The 17,541-nt window shown below is 37.3% G+C and overlaps 1 protein-coding gene across 1 annotated transcript in view; it reads right to left on the minus strand.

Moving 5' to 3' along the window:
- The window catches only part of LOC106080863 (A disintegrin and metalloproteinase with thrombospondin motifs like), a 323,287-nt gene that overhangs the window by 262,397 nt on the left and 43,349 nt on the right, over positions 1–17,541 (minus strand). Inside the window, exon 2 of the mRNA XM_059368892.1 lies at positions 4,064–4,537. Coding sequence (XP_059224875.1) covers positions 4,064–4,537 — 474 coding nt within the window. The remainder of the gene's footprint in view (positions 1–4,063; positions 4,538–17,541) is intronic.

Below are 17,541 nucleotides of genomic sequence, written 5' to 3' on the forward strand. Positions count from 1 at the left end.
CGATCGACTTAGAATCACTTTCTGATACGATTTAGCTATTTCCGTGTGTCTGCCTGCCTGTCTGTCAGTCCGTCTGTCCGTCCGTTTGTCCGTCTGTACGTCTGTCTGTCTGTCCATGCGAATTTGTGTACACAATACAGGTCGCAATTTTGATCCGATCGTCTTCAAGTTTGGCACAAGCATTTTCTTGGGCCTAGAGACAAAGCCTATCGAAATTGGAAAAAATCGGTTCAGATTTGCATATAGCTCCCATATATATGTTCGTCCGATTTGGACTAAAATTGCAATTATATCGTCATTTGTAAACCGATCACGAAATTTCACACGAGGGATTCTCTTACAAGTCTTGACATTATTGGTGAATTTCATAGAAATCGGTGCAGATTTAGATATACCTCCCATATATATGTTCGTCCGATTGGATTAATATTGCAATTATATCGTCATTTGTAAACTGATTCTCACAAAATTTTGCACAAGAGATTCTCTTACAAGTCTTGATATTATTGGCGAATTTCATAGAAATCGGTTCAGATTTAGATATAGCTCCCATATATATTTTCGTCCGATTTTGAATAATACTCACAAATTTAGTAATTTGAGACCCGATCTTCACAAAATTTGGCAAGAAGGTTTCACTTATAACGATGCCTGATGAATTTCATAGCTCCCATATACTTCTTCATGCATATATGGTATTAAATATTAGACTTTAATTTTTTGAATTTTGGCCAATGGCAGCGACCACTGTGCATCGCCATGAACGATGATTCAGGAGAAAAACCTGAATTTCTAACTCACTGTGCTAGACTTCCCTTTGAGAGGGCACTGCACAATGTTTAGACACGCGACGCTATGCAAAACTGAACTCGTAGAGCTCCATGTTAGTCGATACCATTCCTAATATCTGCCCAGTATGCAACACAGAACCCAATAACACCAATCACCTATTTACAGGCCCTGAAGACCAACATATCTAACTGCAAAAAAATGCAAATTTTGCCCATGAACATTCCCCTAAGGAACAGAGGCAGATTTACAATAAACCGCTCCAAATGAAGGATAAAGATTCCTGAAGGTATTGGGTTGCCCAAAAAGTAATTGCGGATTTTTTAAAAGAAAGTAAATGCATTTTTATTAAAACTTAGAATGAACTTTAATCAAATATACTTTTTTACACTTTTTTCTAAAGCAAGCTAAAAGTAACAGCTGATAACTGGCAGAAGAAAGAATGCAATTACAGAGTCACAAGCTGTGAAAAAATTTGTCAATGCCGACTATATGAAAAATCCGCAATTACTTTTTGGGCAACCAATAGATCTAGTGATGGTAACTGGGCCAAAATTGTCATGCAATTAATCAATCGTATACTTACAGCGAACATGGGTACAATAACAAAAACAACGGCTACCTATTCGCTCCCAAGAATGCTCACCTATTTGTATAGTATTATCACAAACTTCTTTCGCCCAAAGGTTGTGAGAATACGGCTTAAAATACGACAACATTCTGAATTTATCCTTACCCAATAGTAACCCTACGAGAAATGGGACCGGTCCCAAAATTGTCACGGGATAGGTCCTCTGGTGATAGGGGCTGGTCCCAGTTCTCGTCCCCTTACATGGAAAAAATCTATCACTTTTATAAGGGTTTGTTGCTCAAGGTGACGAATTGCCACCATTCTAACACCGTAAGATAGGTCCTGGGACAGTTTAAAAATGATGAGTATACATTGCAAGTATTTTTAAGGGAGATAACTTTAGTAAGCAAATATATTTAACGGATAAGCAATTTTTAACGATAAATAAATGACTTTTTCAAAAATAATAAAATTACGACAATTGACTTTTAATTCCCTCTAGGATATGTCCTGTGGCAGGTAACTAATTATCCAGTTTAGGACCGATATATTTGGGGCAATTGACTACATATTTCCCGTGGGGACCCCACAGAATAACTACCAATACTACGTAGGGACCCTACAGAATAACTACCAAGTTCCAAAGGCTTTCCCACGCCCTAGGTTAGGTTAGGTTAGGTTTAAGTGGCAATCTGCCAACAGATTCACTTAGACGTTTTTGTCAATTGTTATACCACAGGAGCAGAAGAAGAAAGTTACTTTCTAGTTCCTACCGTTGAACCATCCATATCGCTCTAAAAAGCCCAATAACTTGCAAATGTTCCTATTCGCTAATCAGACAGGTTCTCAAAGAAATGAGAACCTAAAGTGGAACTCCTTCTGACTGCTAGTGCGGGAGTTCCTACCGTTGAACCATCCATATCGCTTTAAAAAGCCCAATAACTTGCGAATTTTTCCATTCGCTAAATCAGACAGGTTCTCAAAGAAATGATAACCTAAAGTGGAACTCCTTCTCGCTGCTACTGCGGGAAACACACACAGAAGGTGTTCTATGATCTCTTCTTTTTCGATGTTCTCACAGCATCTGCAAAAGTCGTTGCTGGCAACCTTCAGTCTGCCAGCAAGTTTTCTGATTAGACAGTGACCTATCATGAGGTACACAATGACTGAGACGTCTGTTCTAGCCAGTGGCAGGAAAACCGTAGACCTCTTCATCTCTAGACTTAGTTTTGGAATGCTCACAGCCCCCTCTTTGTAACCATCTATCCTTCGGGCCTGGTCCTGAAAACTTTGCTAACATGTCGCTAAAGGCATACCCACAGATTCCAGTATCCCTTGAATGTGTAGGGTAGTTCCTAGTCTCGCAAGCTCTACAATTCCTTGGGATATCTCTGTGGCCCGGCACCCAGAACAGGTGATTTTTGAACTGTTCAGCCATCTCGTTGAGAGATCTGCGACAGTCGTGGGCGGATTTTGTGTTCAGAAATACGTTCTCCAGGGATTTAATGGCTGCCTGGCTGTCTGAGAAGATGGTTATGCCAATCGCCGTAATGACATTATATTGGGTTGCCCAAAAAGTAATTGCGGATTTTTCATATAGTCGGCGTTGACAAATTTTTTCACAGCTTGTGACTCTGTAATTGCATTCTTTCTTCTGTCATTTATCAGCTGTTACTTTTAGCTTGCTTTAGAAAAAAAGTGTTAAAAAAATATATTTGATTAAAGTTCATTCTAAGTTTTATTAAAAATGCATTTACTTTCTTTTAAAAAATCCGCAATTACTTTTTGGGCAACCCAATATCTTAGCCATTCCATCACTTCCTCAATTGCAAGGATCTTTGCTTAATACACACTGCAATGGTCGGGTAACCTTTTCGATACACAGTTCTAGATCTTTAGAGTACACCCCAAAGCCCAACTGGTTCTTTAGTTTGGAATCATCCGTATAGAGGTCTATGTAACTGCTGTCACCAGGGATATTGTAGTTCCAATCGGTTCTATCAGGAATAGTGGTACAGTCATTATCTTATTAAAAGCGGCTCAGAGAGGATGAAATCCACACTACCTGCAACATAGGACATTGTGTCAAATATAACACATTGTCCGTAGCCGCGACATGACCAATGAGAAAGCCCCCTTAACCTCACAGCTGTGGTCGCTCCAATTTGTCTAGCCACAATGTGCAGAGATATAAGATGTGGCATAAAATTTAGTGCATCAGATGGTGTCGTCCTCAGTGCGGCTGTGATGGCACAAACAAGCCATCCTTTGGATCCGATTAGGTATTGAGCAGTAGGTGGACTTTTGAAGCGCCGTCCACCATACCACAACACCATATAGCATTATCGGTTTGACAACTGCAATATATACCCAATGCATGACACGCGGTCTATACCACCAACTTTTGCCAATGGCTCTCTTGCAGGTGTATAAGGCAGGAGTGGGTGGACTTTTAAAGCGCCGTCCACCATACCACAACACCATATAGCATTATAGGTCTGACAATTGCAGTATATAACCAATGCATGGCAAGCGGTCTTAACCCCCAACTTTTGTTCTGACGGCCTAGATACCTATGTAAATTACTGTGGTATGTCATTATATTCAAAGTCTAGTAGGAGTTGACATTCCCTTTGTAAAACATTTTTATGCGTTTTGTGTTGCCCTTCTTTATATATAACTACAATTTCCTTTTGGACTTACCTCATCGACAATTTTCTCCAAATTTATGCCATGTGTGGCATTGGCCTCTTTCTCCATAAACCACATGGGTAAATTGTGCAGTTCACCTTTTTTAAATAATCCTTGGGTTTTCTTTAGTGTTAAATTCAGTTTCTCCCCAAAGGCGTGCACTTGGACTTTATGTTCGTCAATGTGTTTGACAGGCTTGCCTTTATGGATATCGCCCAAATGATTCGAAGGCTTTTGAGAGCCCAATTTTATTTCACTATAGTAGCTTGTCTTACTGAGATCCTTTTTGACATGGTGTGAGTCGAAGGCCTTCGGCGTATTTTCCTGTATACTGCGTTTCCGACGTCGATAATTGCTATACTGTTGGGCGGATAATTCTTCATTGTGATGATGCAGCAGTTGTATGACTTCGTATTGTGGCACTGCATCATGGTGTTCCACTTGGAATATGGATTGCAGCTGTTGGGCTGACATTTGTTTGTGAATCTAAAAGGACACAAAAAAAGAAAACAAAGTCAATAAACAAGAAACTAAAAAACAAACAAAAACAGCCTTATTCACTAAACATAATGAAGTCTGGGGATAGGTTTATTTGACATTTGTATAAAGGAAATCTGTCAATTATCTACAACTACATTAAGTTTAGTAAATCAGGCCCAAAATATTTTAGAATTAAAATCCTTTATTTATAATAAAAACATTTTTTTCTTACAAAAACCCAAAAAAATTTGCAAACCATTTTACTTTACTCCACTAAGAGCCTACACGTCTAGCCAAAAAACCTTGGCCCATATCATAAATTTGAAATACAAGCATATGTGTAAATAACTTGATCGATGTGTAATCACATAGAAATATTGCTCCAATTAACCAAAAACCAGATCACTTGAGAAGAGAAGAAAAAAAAAAAACTAAACTCAAAAAAAAACTTCATGCAATGCAATATGGAAGAAACACAACAACAAACAGAAACGAGCCTCTTATGGCCACCACACTTAACTAGGCACGCATTGGACGACAAACGACAGAGCGGCAATCTGGCATAGGATGTTAGTGTAATTAACTCTAAAAAACCAAATCCGATTTAAAAGGCGGGGAATTTTGTAAAAACAATCAAAAAACAACTGAATAAGAAACATTTTTACCAAACCGTTTTCAAATCATGTCTTGCCACAAGACTTAATTATTTCATCGTTTTTTCGATGAGATTTCAAGATATAAGAAAACAAATATAAATAAATTAATAAAATTAACAACAACAAGCAATACCCGAAAATATTGTATAAATCCCATAAAAAACAAATCTATCAACTATGAGGTTTTTTTTTTGCCAAACTGGGAATATAAATAAACAATATGCAATCTCTTAAATATACTTGTTTGATAGCTGTCCGTTAGTTTTATTTCCTTTTCTGTCGTTTCTTACTAGTTTATAACGTAATTAACACTTAAATCATTTGTTTATGCAATTTCATAAATATTTGTATGAATAACAATAGAAAGTGTTGAATACACTAGGCGACAGAAATGAAAATGTCTGTGGCATATTGAAAACAGTAGCTGAATATACGCCTTTGCCAATGTATTGTTTTTCTTTCTTCTTTTTCTAGATCACAAATCAATGTCCAATGGTAATGAACACAGTTTGCAATTTTGTGTATCTCACTCCGCCATAAATGGCTAGGTCATGTTGCCAGAATGAATGTAGGAATCAGGCGAAGAAGTCATTTGAAAATGAACCTGTTGGTACAGGGGAAGACCAAAACTCCAATGGAAAGAGTTAGTGGAGAACAACATATCGAAACCATAAACAGAATATCAAGAAGATATTCAATGCTGAGTTCGGCTATTGAATCAAATCGTTTGTGGCAGCCAACAAAGTAAGTACATAATATAGAACATTTAATTTTTCAACATACCAAAACGATTTTTCAATTGCCTTCTTGAAAATGAATCAAAATTTACTCACTTCAAAGATGCTAAATATCCCTGTATCCCCTTTGTTCCTTAATGAGATATGGAAAGGGCGTTAAATGGCAGAAAAGTTTACTTATATTGTTTACGAAAAGATGGGGAAATTGTCAACATAATCATAAGCATAGAATCAATTTATAGAGCAACCTTGTCACCTTATTATATGTCTGTCTGTCAGTCATACGTTTGCCCTCTTTTTTTTTCTCTCAGCCAACACACAGGGGATGTCCCCTATGAATACAGTGCATTGCGATGGCGAGAGGAAATTAGGGGAAAACGATGTAGTGCTTATAGACATTTGTCTTAAATCTTTGGATGTCAAAGTGGGTGGAAAAACATTAGTCGGAAGTCGATTCCACATACGAACAGTTCGGGCGAAATAAGAATTCTCTTTATAATGCATTGTGCGATCCGCTAGCCAATCAATTACAAATGGGTGTGAGTTCCTGGAATGTCTAGTATCCCTGACATACACCCTTATATCAGGAATAAGAAGATGAACATCAGACGAACACACAACATGAAAGTACCGATTGAACAGCGCCAAACAACCCACATTGCGACGATGATGAAGGGAGGCAACAGAGTTTGATACCCCACTGTCCCCAATCAACGCCATCACTCTTCTCTGTACACCTGTCCAGTAGCTCCAGGCATGATTTTGAAGCTCCAGCCCATACATGTGAGTTGCACTCCATTTTCGGCCTTATGAAAATGGTGTAGATATTAAGAAGATCAGACGTAGTGAAGTAATTCTTACACCGTTTAAGGAAGCCTAAACACTTGAATGCAAACGAGTGTGAGTTCCTGGAATGTCTAGTATCCCTGACATACATCCTTATATCAAGAATAAAAAGACGAACACACACCATGAAAGTACCGATAGAACAGCGCCAAACACCCCACATTGCGACGATGATGAAGGAAGGCAATAGAGTTTGATACCCCACTGTCCCCAATCAACGCCATAACTCTTCTCTGTACACGGTCCAGTAGCTCCAGGCATGATTTTGAAGCTCCAGCCCGTACATGTGAGTTGTACTCCGTTTTCGGCCTTATGAAAATGGTGTAGATATTAAGAAGATCAGACGTAGTAAAGTAATTCTTACAACATCACTTTGTATTTTCATGCCCATAACATCAAGAGTTTCTGATTGCTCAACATTCACACCGTTGACAGACAAAGATGATCGTAATGGGTCAGCGAATTGTTTGTGTGACAACAAGCAGCACTGAGTCTTCCGTGCATTAAAATCTACCCGATTCGTTTGACCCCACTCAGAAATGGTCAGCAAATCCTGCAGAGTGTATCGTCCATAACCCGCCTCTTGTCCTCAATCTCTCGAAGACTCGGCCTATGGTTGAATTACAGAGATTACTGTAATCCGCAAATGAGTAGATCGGATTCGATGTCTGACCTAACAGATCGTTGATGAATATAAGAAAAAGAGAAAGAACAGAGCCCTGGGGTACACCTGTGGTCGATTTATACTCATTGGATGAGAACCCATCTATCTATTGAAATAAATCGAACGAAGCCATTACCGACACCAAATTCGACAAGCTTTGATAGTAGTGCACCCTGCCAGACCCTATCAAATGCCTTGGAGATATCCAGAGCCACAACCCTACTCTCACCAAACTGGTGCATGGAGCGACTTCAACGTTCCGACAGAAGTGCCATGAGGTCGCCCGTAGAACGATTTCTGCGGAGGCCATACTGTTGGTCGCTAAGAAGGCCATTAGAGTCTAAATACCTCACAAGATGGTGATTAACCATGCTTATTAACCATAAATGGCCATAGCAGCTATAATTTTCAACCGATCTGCACAAAATTTGGAATAGAATTTGTTGCTGATTTCAAAATATCTGCAAAATTTCATCAAAATCGGTTCTGATTTAGATATAGCTCCCATATATTGGGTTGCCCAAAAAGTAATTGCGGATTTTTCATATAGTCGGCGTTGACAAATTTTTTCACAGTTTGTGACTCTGTAATTGCATTCTTTCTTCTGTCAGTTATCAGCTGTTACTTTTAGCTTGCTTTAGAAAAAAAGTGTAAAAAAAGTATATTTGATTAAAGTTCATTCTAAGTTTTATTAAAAATGCATTTACTTTCTTTTAAAAAATCCGCAATTACTTTTTGAGAAACCCAATATATGTATCGCCCGATTTTCACCGTAGTAGCTACAATTTTCAATCGATCTGAACAAAATTTGGCATGAATTATTTTGTTGCTGATTTTAAGATACTTGCAAGATTTCATCAATCGGTTCAGATTTGGATATAGCTCCCATGTATATGCATCGCCCGATTTGCACTTATAAGGCTATAATAAACACAATTTTTAACCGATCTGCACATAGTTTGGCATTTGGATTGTTTTGTTACTGATCTTAACATATCTGCGAGATTTCATCAAAATCGGATGTAGCAACCATACATTTTATTGCCGGATTTGAACTTATATGGCCGTAGTAACAGCAATTATCAAAGATTTGCTTGAAAGTCGGTTTAGGTTTAGATATAGCTCTCATATACATATTGTATATATTTGTATATTGCCCGAATTTATAATTATAGGGTAGGTGTAGGGTATTATATAGTGGGCTCCGCCCGACTTTTGCCCTTCCTTACTGGTTATATAATAGATTGAGCCTCAAATTGTCCATCAATTCTAATATTGTTCAAATTAAGTCACATTAATCAAATTACTGGGCTCACTCATCCTACATATGCAGTCTGGGTCACCGTAAGCTTCACTATGAACGATTTGATTTTTTCATATATTTTTGTCGAAAAACAGGTACTGTTTAAGGAAACCGATACCTCTTGATTTTAAGAAAATTTGGTTTAAAACAGGTCAAATTTTATGCTAAATTTCAAAATGTAAATCTGTTGCCTATTTTTATTTTGAGACTTAGTTAACTTGTTTTAAGTTTTATAAACATGTTAATTGTTGTATGATTGAAAACTTTAATGATTTGCCTATTTTTCTACGAGACTAATTTAACTTGTTTTATTTTTTGATTGAAATATCTTTTTAACTTATATCTCACTTCAATACATTTTGAAAATTTCTTTTAGCTTTTATATTTTGTCTACTTCGCTACAAGCGAAACAAGTTTGTTTATCTTCAAATATTTGACTTAAGAGTATATTCATAATATTTCCAAGGTGTTTATATCATCCATCCATATGCAAATTATTTTTGAAATTCTCTTTTTTTCCCACAGAACCTGCGCATCAAGAAAGAAATGTTTTCTTTCGACCGCTTATATGTAGGATATGAATGTCAAAACAGGCTGGCAAAGCGTACATTCATTAATTACCATATTAATTGTTTAATATGAATTAATAAAAATAAAATTAACAGAAATCTTTTGCATATATCGTAGACCTGAAACGGTACGCTTTGTAAAAAGATTGAGCAAAATAGGGTGAATATTAAAAACGAAATCGAAACAAATCTCTTGTTTTTACCATTTTACCTTTGGCGCTAATTATACCCCACCACCGAAGGATGGGGGTATATTCATTTTGTCATTCCGTTTGCAACACATCGAAATATCCATTTCCGACCCTATAAAGTATATATATTCTTGATCAGCGTAAAAATCTAAGACGATCCAGCCCTGTCCGTCCGTCTGTCTGTTGAAATCACTCTACAATCTTTAAAAATAGAGATATTAAGCTGAAACTTTGCACAGATTCTTTTTTTGTCCATAAGCAGGTTAAGTTCGAAGGAGGGCTATATCGGACTATATCTTGATATAGCCCCCATATAGACAGATCCGCCGATTTAGGTTCTTAGGCCCAAAAAAGCCACATTTACTATACGATTTTGCTGAAATTTGGGACAGTGAGTTGTGTTAGGCCCTTCGACATCCTTCTTCAATTTGGCTCAGATCGGTTGAGATTTGGATATAGCTGCCATATAGACCGATCTCTCGATTTAAGATTTTGGGCCCATAAAAGGCGCATTTATTGTCCCAATGTCGCTGAAATTTGCCCCTCGACATCCTTCTTCAATTTGGTTCAGATCGGTCCAGATTTGGATATAGCTGCCATATAGACCGATCTCTCGATTTAAAATTTTGGGCCCATAAAAGGCGCATTTATTGTCCGATGTCGCTGAAATTTGGGACAGTGTGTTAGGTTAAGCCCCTCGACATTCTTCTTCAATTTGGTTCAGATCGGTCTAGATTTGGATATAGCTACCATATAGACCGATCTCTCGATTTAAGATTTTGGGCTCATAAAAGGCGCATTTATTGTCCGATGTCGCCGAAATTTGGGACAGTGTGTTAAGTTATGCCCCTCGACATTCTTCTTCAATGTGGTTCAGATCGGTCCAGATTTGTATATAGCTACCATATAGACCGATATCTCGATTTAAGGTTTTGAGGCCATAATAAACGCATTTATTGTCTGAGTTCGCTCTTTTTCTGGATTTTGGCCCAAATCAGTCCAGATTTGGATATAGCTGCCTTATAGAACGATATCTCGATTTAATGCCTTGGCCCCGTAAAGGGCTCATTTATAATCCGATTTCACTGAAATTTAACACAGAGACTTAGGTTAGGCTTCTTGACATCCGTGTCGTATATGGTTCAGATCGGTTTATTTTTGGATATAGCTACTTTAAAGACCAATATTTTGTTATACACAATTGAACAATGACTTATTAGTATTTGGTCCAAATTGGAACATATTTCGATATAGCTGCTGTATGCATTTTTCACCGGATTTTGACGAAAGGTGGTCTACATATATACCCGAGGTGGTGGGTATCCAAAGTTCGGCTCGTCCGATCTTAAAATCTTTTTACTTGCTTTTTAAGTAATAATAGCACGTGGAGACGTCCAACAAATTCTAGTCTAAATTGATATCAATACAGCCATGCCTGTTTGTCTGTCCCACTGTTGACATCACAATAGCGTTCAAATGATTAAAGATATCTGCTTGACATTTTGTATACTTTTTATTGATGGAGGTTCTGGTTGTTGTTGTAGCAGTGTGTTGTACACTGAGGCGACAGCCCTTGCTGATGAAAAACTCAATCGGGTCAAACCGCTATTGGATTGATTGAAATAGGTCGTTGGGTATTGTAAATGGGTCATATCGGTTCAGATTTACACAAAATTCGATTTTGTGCCCCATTTGGTTCGGTATGTAAAGAACTTGTATTTCCCTCCAGCACTCACACCAAAATATAGATCAATTAATATATGTAGCCCTTAAAAAAACCCCATCCCTCCATATGGCTTCTAGAGCTCCTAGGAGCCTTAATCATAACCTAATTTAATCTCTTCAAAATGATTCAAATATAAACTAAAATAAAAAAATTGTAAATTTTTAGAAGAATTAGATTTAGAAGAATAAAAATTTGTATATGCGTTTTTGCTTATTTTCCATCTTTTCAAATAGAAGTTTTGGCACAAGTTAATAATACATATAGAAGCTGCTAATTTTTGAATCCAATTTGAAACAATTTAGTTCGAAAAATTCGCTTATATTATGAGTCTTTGAAAACTAGCAATTTAATTATTTTCTCTATGATTAACGCGTCTAATGCCCTTTGGATACCCCAAAAAACCTGTAGGTAATATATTAGAGAAGAATCTCCTAGGTATTTAGCAACTTAATAATGAAATGTATAACAAGAACATAAAGCAAAAGTTTTCCGTTGATTTTATCTCTCTAATAACATTGGCGACACAAGTTTTTATTTCAGCTAACATGTATACAAAACGATTCGTTCACTATTATACTATTGGGACTGCGTTATGAGTTCAACATTGTCATTTCTATTCCGCATGCAAATGTCTAGATTTATCAAACTTTTGTAGTATTTTTGTATTTCTTTTACCCTGAGATCATCTGCAAATATTTCAATTAAATGAGAATATTCATAATTTTGCAAACTGAATACACGTTGAACATTTGCATAGGAATTTCGAATTCATAAAAGTCTCTTTTTCCCACGGAACCTGCCAATCAAGCAAGCAATATCTCTTAAAACAATTTAAAAGAAGAAAGAGTGTAGCAAAACAGGCTTGGCAGACGCTATGTTTTTTTTTATTATTAGATTCATTCATTATCATTTAAATTGTATTGATATCAATTAATGAAATTTTTATCAGAAATCCATGCATAAAGCATAGTTAAAATGTTAATAACGTCATGGAATCGAAGACACTGTTTGTTATTAAATTTTATTTTGTTTATGCTGAACATACTATGATATAAATAAATAAATGTTGGAATTTTAAAATTCAAAGAACATCGTTATAACTGAATAAGCAAATCAAGTAAAAGACTGACAGAGCCAACTATTCAATACACTACACCACCGAATGTGACACGAATTGCTACCACAATTGACACGAACGCACTTTTTTTGTGAAAATAGTTTTTATTGACTCGTAGGACAAAAATGTGTTAAAATAATCTAAATTTCAGAATCCTTTCAGATTTGCCTTAACTATTGCTCTGAGTCGGTCAAAACACAATTCAGGAACCATGGGTGTGTGGAGGAATGGTTCGTGGACAAAAAATTCCGGGATTTTAACTACTCAAGCGTACAAAGAATGGGAGACACAGAGCCTGTATTCTTGCAAAGAGTAGTCTTAATGTTTTACTTCTTCCGTCGCTAAGCACTGAAGATTCAGTAGTAGAAGATTCAGCCAGCCTTGAAATAAACAAGTCTCTTTACTGGCTGGCTTCCCTATATACGACAGACGATTCAGAGATGCTGCCTTCAAACCTTAAGTTGCTGGTTGAAGCCGCTTCTACAGAGAGAAAGAACCTCGTTGTAGAAATTGATGATAATGCACATCACTAGATATAGGGAAGTTCGGATGTCAACGAAAAAGCTGAGTTGCTTATCGAATATATAATAAGTTGCAAACTGGCGATTTATAATAAAGGGAATAATCCGACCTTAATTACCAGGAACAGACAGGAGGTAGTAGATATTACCTTTTATATCGGAAGATATAAGAGCAAAAATATGTGACTAGAAAGTGTTGGATGACCACAGCTTCTCTGATCGTCTTTATATTAGTTTCAGCCTTGGAGAAAATACTGCCCTCGGCTAAACAGAAGAAAGACGGATTGGGATTAAATTCGGCACACAATTGCACGCCTATCCCTTCTAGACCAAAAAAGGAAGTGGAAACTGCAGAGGATATAGACATAATGGTCAAGAGGATCAAGAAGGCCATAAATAACTCGCTTGTCTCAGCATGTCCTAGAGCTGGTTGGTCTAAAGAAGGGCTGGAGAAAACTCTTCAAACGGGCGAAAGCCACAAGAGCACCACACGATTGGGACATGAATGAGATAAGAAAATATATGGGGAAGCTGAGAACGGCTCCGAACAAATCCGGGTGGAAGTCTGCAATTCCGTGGAGGATACATCTGAGTCCTCTAGGCTAAGGAAGATTGTGTCCTCGAGACCTATTACGGTGGGGTACATTCAAAAGTCAGAAAATGTATGGACAATGTCTTGTGAGAAAACACTAGCACTACTCTTTGATACACATTTCCCGGGAAATTCTCCAACGGACAATGTGGCGCCAGAAGAATTAATCACTGATATGCATTCACCGGAGGCTATTTGGGAAATTGTGTCTGAGCCAAAAATTCTTTGGGTGATAAGAAGTTCCGACTCCTTTAAGTCGCCAGACCCTGATGATGTATCACCAGTTGAATTACAAGCTGTATCTGATAGAATATCAGCATGTCATGAAGGGTGATTTTTTAAAAGCTATAGAAAAGTTAAAAAAAAACACATAGAATGCAGAAAAATGCTTGAAATCTTTATTTTTATCGAGAGTACGATCCATAAAATTTAATGTTTGAAGATTATTTCATACAAATGTCGACCGTGACTGGGCCCCAAATGGTCCATCCGCTTAGTCTAATTTTGGCATACTCTTTCCAACAATTCGGCCGGTATCTCCCGAATAAATGCTAAGTTTTCTTCTAATGTGTTAATTGAAGCGGGCTTGTCTGTATTGACATGAGCTTTAACATAACCCCACAAAAATCAGCCAAATCGGTCCATGTTTTGGTATAGCTGCCATTTAAACTGATTCTGGATGTTGACTGCTTGAGCTTCTAGAGGGGGCAATACTTATCCGATTTGGCTGAAATTTTGCATGAGGTGTTTTGTTATGACTTTCAACAACTGTGCTAAATATGATTCATCGGTTCATAATCTGATATAGCTACAATATAAACTGATCTCGGGTGTTGACTTCTCGTGCGCAATTGTTAACCGATGTGGCTAAAATTTTGCGCGAGGTGTTTTGTAATGACTTCCAACAACTGTGTCAAGTATGGTCTAAATCGGTTCATAACTTGATATAGCTGTCATATAAGTCGACCTGGAATCTTGACTTCTTGAACCTCTAGAGTGTCCAGTTATTATTCGATTTAGCTAGAATTTTGCATGAAGTGGTTTGTCTCGTCTTCCAACAACTATGCCAAGTATCGTCTAAATCGGTTTGTAACCAGATATAGCTCCCATATAAACTGTTCTCCCGTTAAAGAGAGACCGGGCAAAGAAGTTGAAAAATGCGATCCACGGTGGAGGGTTAATACGATTCGTCCCGGCCAAACTTAGCACGCTTAAACTTATTTGTTTTAATTACTATAGCATAGGGCGTATATTAATGTCATCATTCCATTTGTAACTCCTCGAATTTTCAATCTGCATACCCATGAAACGAATATATTCTTGAACGTCTTGTCATTCTAAAAATCTTCTTCCGTTCACTTGTGGAAATCACGATATCGGTCGAAAAAATTAAGATATTCACTTGATATTTCCCTCCGATACTTCTTATCGATGGTGTTGTTATGGAAATGCAAATGAGCCATATCAAAGTGATTGGGCAAATGTGCAAAGAGGTCCTTCGATTTGACTTCTTGAGTCCTTAGAAGCTCCAATTTTTATACTAAAGATCAGACATTTGATGTATGTGTGTGTAATAGTCAAATCCCCCCTTGTTTTTTTGTTGAGCCCCTAAAAACTGTGATTTTTATCCGGTTTTGACTGAAACTTTATATCCACTTTTGCCCTTTAATGGTCTAGGTTAGGTTTAAGTGGCAGTCTGCAATCAGACTCACTTAGACGTTTTCCTTCCATTGTGATACCACAGGAACAGAAGAAGGAAGATGCTTTTTAGTTCCTACCGTTAAACCATCCAGATCGCTTTAAAAAGCCCAATAACTTGCGAATGTTCACATCCGCTAAATCAGACAAGTTTCCAAAGAAATGAGAATCTAAAGTGGAACTCCTTCTGACTGCTAGTGCGGGACACACACACAGAAGGTGTTCTATAGTCTCTTCTTTTTCGATGTCCTCACAGCTTCTGCAAAAGTCTTTGCAGGCAACCTTCAGTCTATCAGCATGTTTTCCGTTTAGCCAGTGAACTGTGGTGACGGACACAATGTTGGCTGTTCTAGCCAATGACCTCTTTGAGTCTAGATGAGGCCACATAGTTTTGGAATGCTCACAGCTTCCTCTTTGTGACCATCTATCATTCGTTGTCCTTCGGGCCTGGTCCAAATGCTCTAAAATAGTTCAAATATCATATCAAGGCTTGGAGCGAATCTGCCAAGGGTGTTGGTAATGGATCTCTTTTGGGAATTTTCTATTTGCTTGAGGTGCGATACAAGAAAGATGGTTTAATCGCTAGAATGACGTGGTAGGCAGTGAGAAGACATAAAGGTTTTGGGAAGAACGATTGAAACGGCCTGCTGTCTATGGGGAAGATGCATCTGAGCGGCATAATAGGACTCATTGCTTGACACTACAACTTAAATACACATGTAACCCTCATTGGCATTAGAAGTGGTGATATCTGTCAAGCACTGACGTTCCGGAAAATAGCTCTCATTTCTATGCCAATTTCTGGTTTTATGTCGCAGTAGAAAGAGGATACCTGGATCTTTCCTCTTTCAGTCACTAGAGGAACTAAAATTGTAAATTGTAAATTTTGCCCATGAACATTCCATTAAGGAACAGGGGCAAACCAGTTTCCTTAAAACTTAAGGACTTTATGCTGGCGTTTAAATGGGATGAGAAAGTGCGGACCATCGGACCGGACGGACCATCTTAAAGTAGAACAGTCGGAATTCAATGTAAAAACTGCGTCTGAAGGTATCAAGACATCTTAAAGTAAAGCATTCGGAATTCAATGTAAAACCTGCATCTGAAGGAGCAAGAAGATTGAGGAATCACAATGGGCCATACAGTGCCTCAGCGGATATCAAGACTATATTTTGTGTATCATCCTCTTCCAACCTAATCTAACCTAAATATCACTTAATTTTTACAATCTTATGTTTATGTATTTGCCCATGTTTGTGTCCTAAGTCTTTTTTTAGCCTTGTTTACGAAACGGTACAACAACAACAGGTTTAATGATCTACAAATATGTTATTTTAAATATTGATAATTTTGCAAAATATTTACAAGCAAAACTATTAGAAACAACACTTCTTTATATATTCACGTTTATTTCTTGTTTCCCACCAAACTCATTAATCAAATCGGAAATTATTGTTCTAAACATTTTAAACATAGAAAGTGAGTGTCTAGACAGGTTTGTGAATCGTGCAGTTTAGCTTTTAATCTTGTTCTAAATCATGTAATTCTTCTCCAGATTATGGAGTGCTACAAAACACTTTTAATACAATGAAAAGTGATTTCCAATATATATCAGGGTCTGTGGATTTGTAACACTCACCATAGCTTCTAACTTCAATGCATAAACAACCACCGCTAATAAATGTCTTTTGAAGCATGGAGCAGAATTTAAATCCAGTAGTTCAGCTCCATGCACCATGTTCCCACATAATCACTTCATTTCTTTCAGATATTCTTATGCTTATGTGTTTAATTAACTTTAGTTTTTTTTGTCTTAACTCCATGATTTTTCTTTCTAAAATATTTTCCTTTCGATGCCTTTTTGAAACCAGTTTGTAACACTGCCATTTACAAAGCAAAAACACAACTTCAACTAAACAAATCGAGCAATAAACACACCTTTATGTCTTCCATTGTTTCTTGGGGACCTGTTGCCAAAAGGGCAACGACGTGCAAATGAGACTACGACTCTGCTTTGTTTGGTATTGCCTATGTGAAAGGCAAAAAAAATCAATTATCGTAATACTAGACCGGACTGGACTGAGATCATCGTACAGTTATTGAAATTGACCGTTATTATGGTTTGTTTGTTAAGAAGCCAAAATCGATGGAGCACCACGACGCAACAAAACCGGCTTCAAGTGATGAGTGATACCCTTTTGCACTGTTGCCATATAGAATCTGCCAATCCAAGCAAATATAGACAAAATACAAAAACACAAAACGGCAAAAAAGACGAAAAGAAGGAAGGAAGGAAGAAAAAAACAGTTAAAAATAATAAATACAAGACATAACGTTAAACAATAACTATAAATAAGAATACACAGAAATCAGCAACAAAATTATGGTGC

The sequence above is a fragment of the Stomoxys calcitrans genome, chromosome 5 (genome assembly GCF_963082655.1).
Source record: "Stomoxys calcitrans chromosome 5, idStoCalc2.1, whole genome shotgun sequence".
Taxonomy (NCBI): domain Eukaryota; kingdom Metazoa; phylum Arthropoda; class Insecta; order Diptera; family Muscidae; genus Stomoxys; species Stomoxys calcitrans.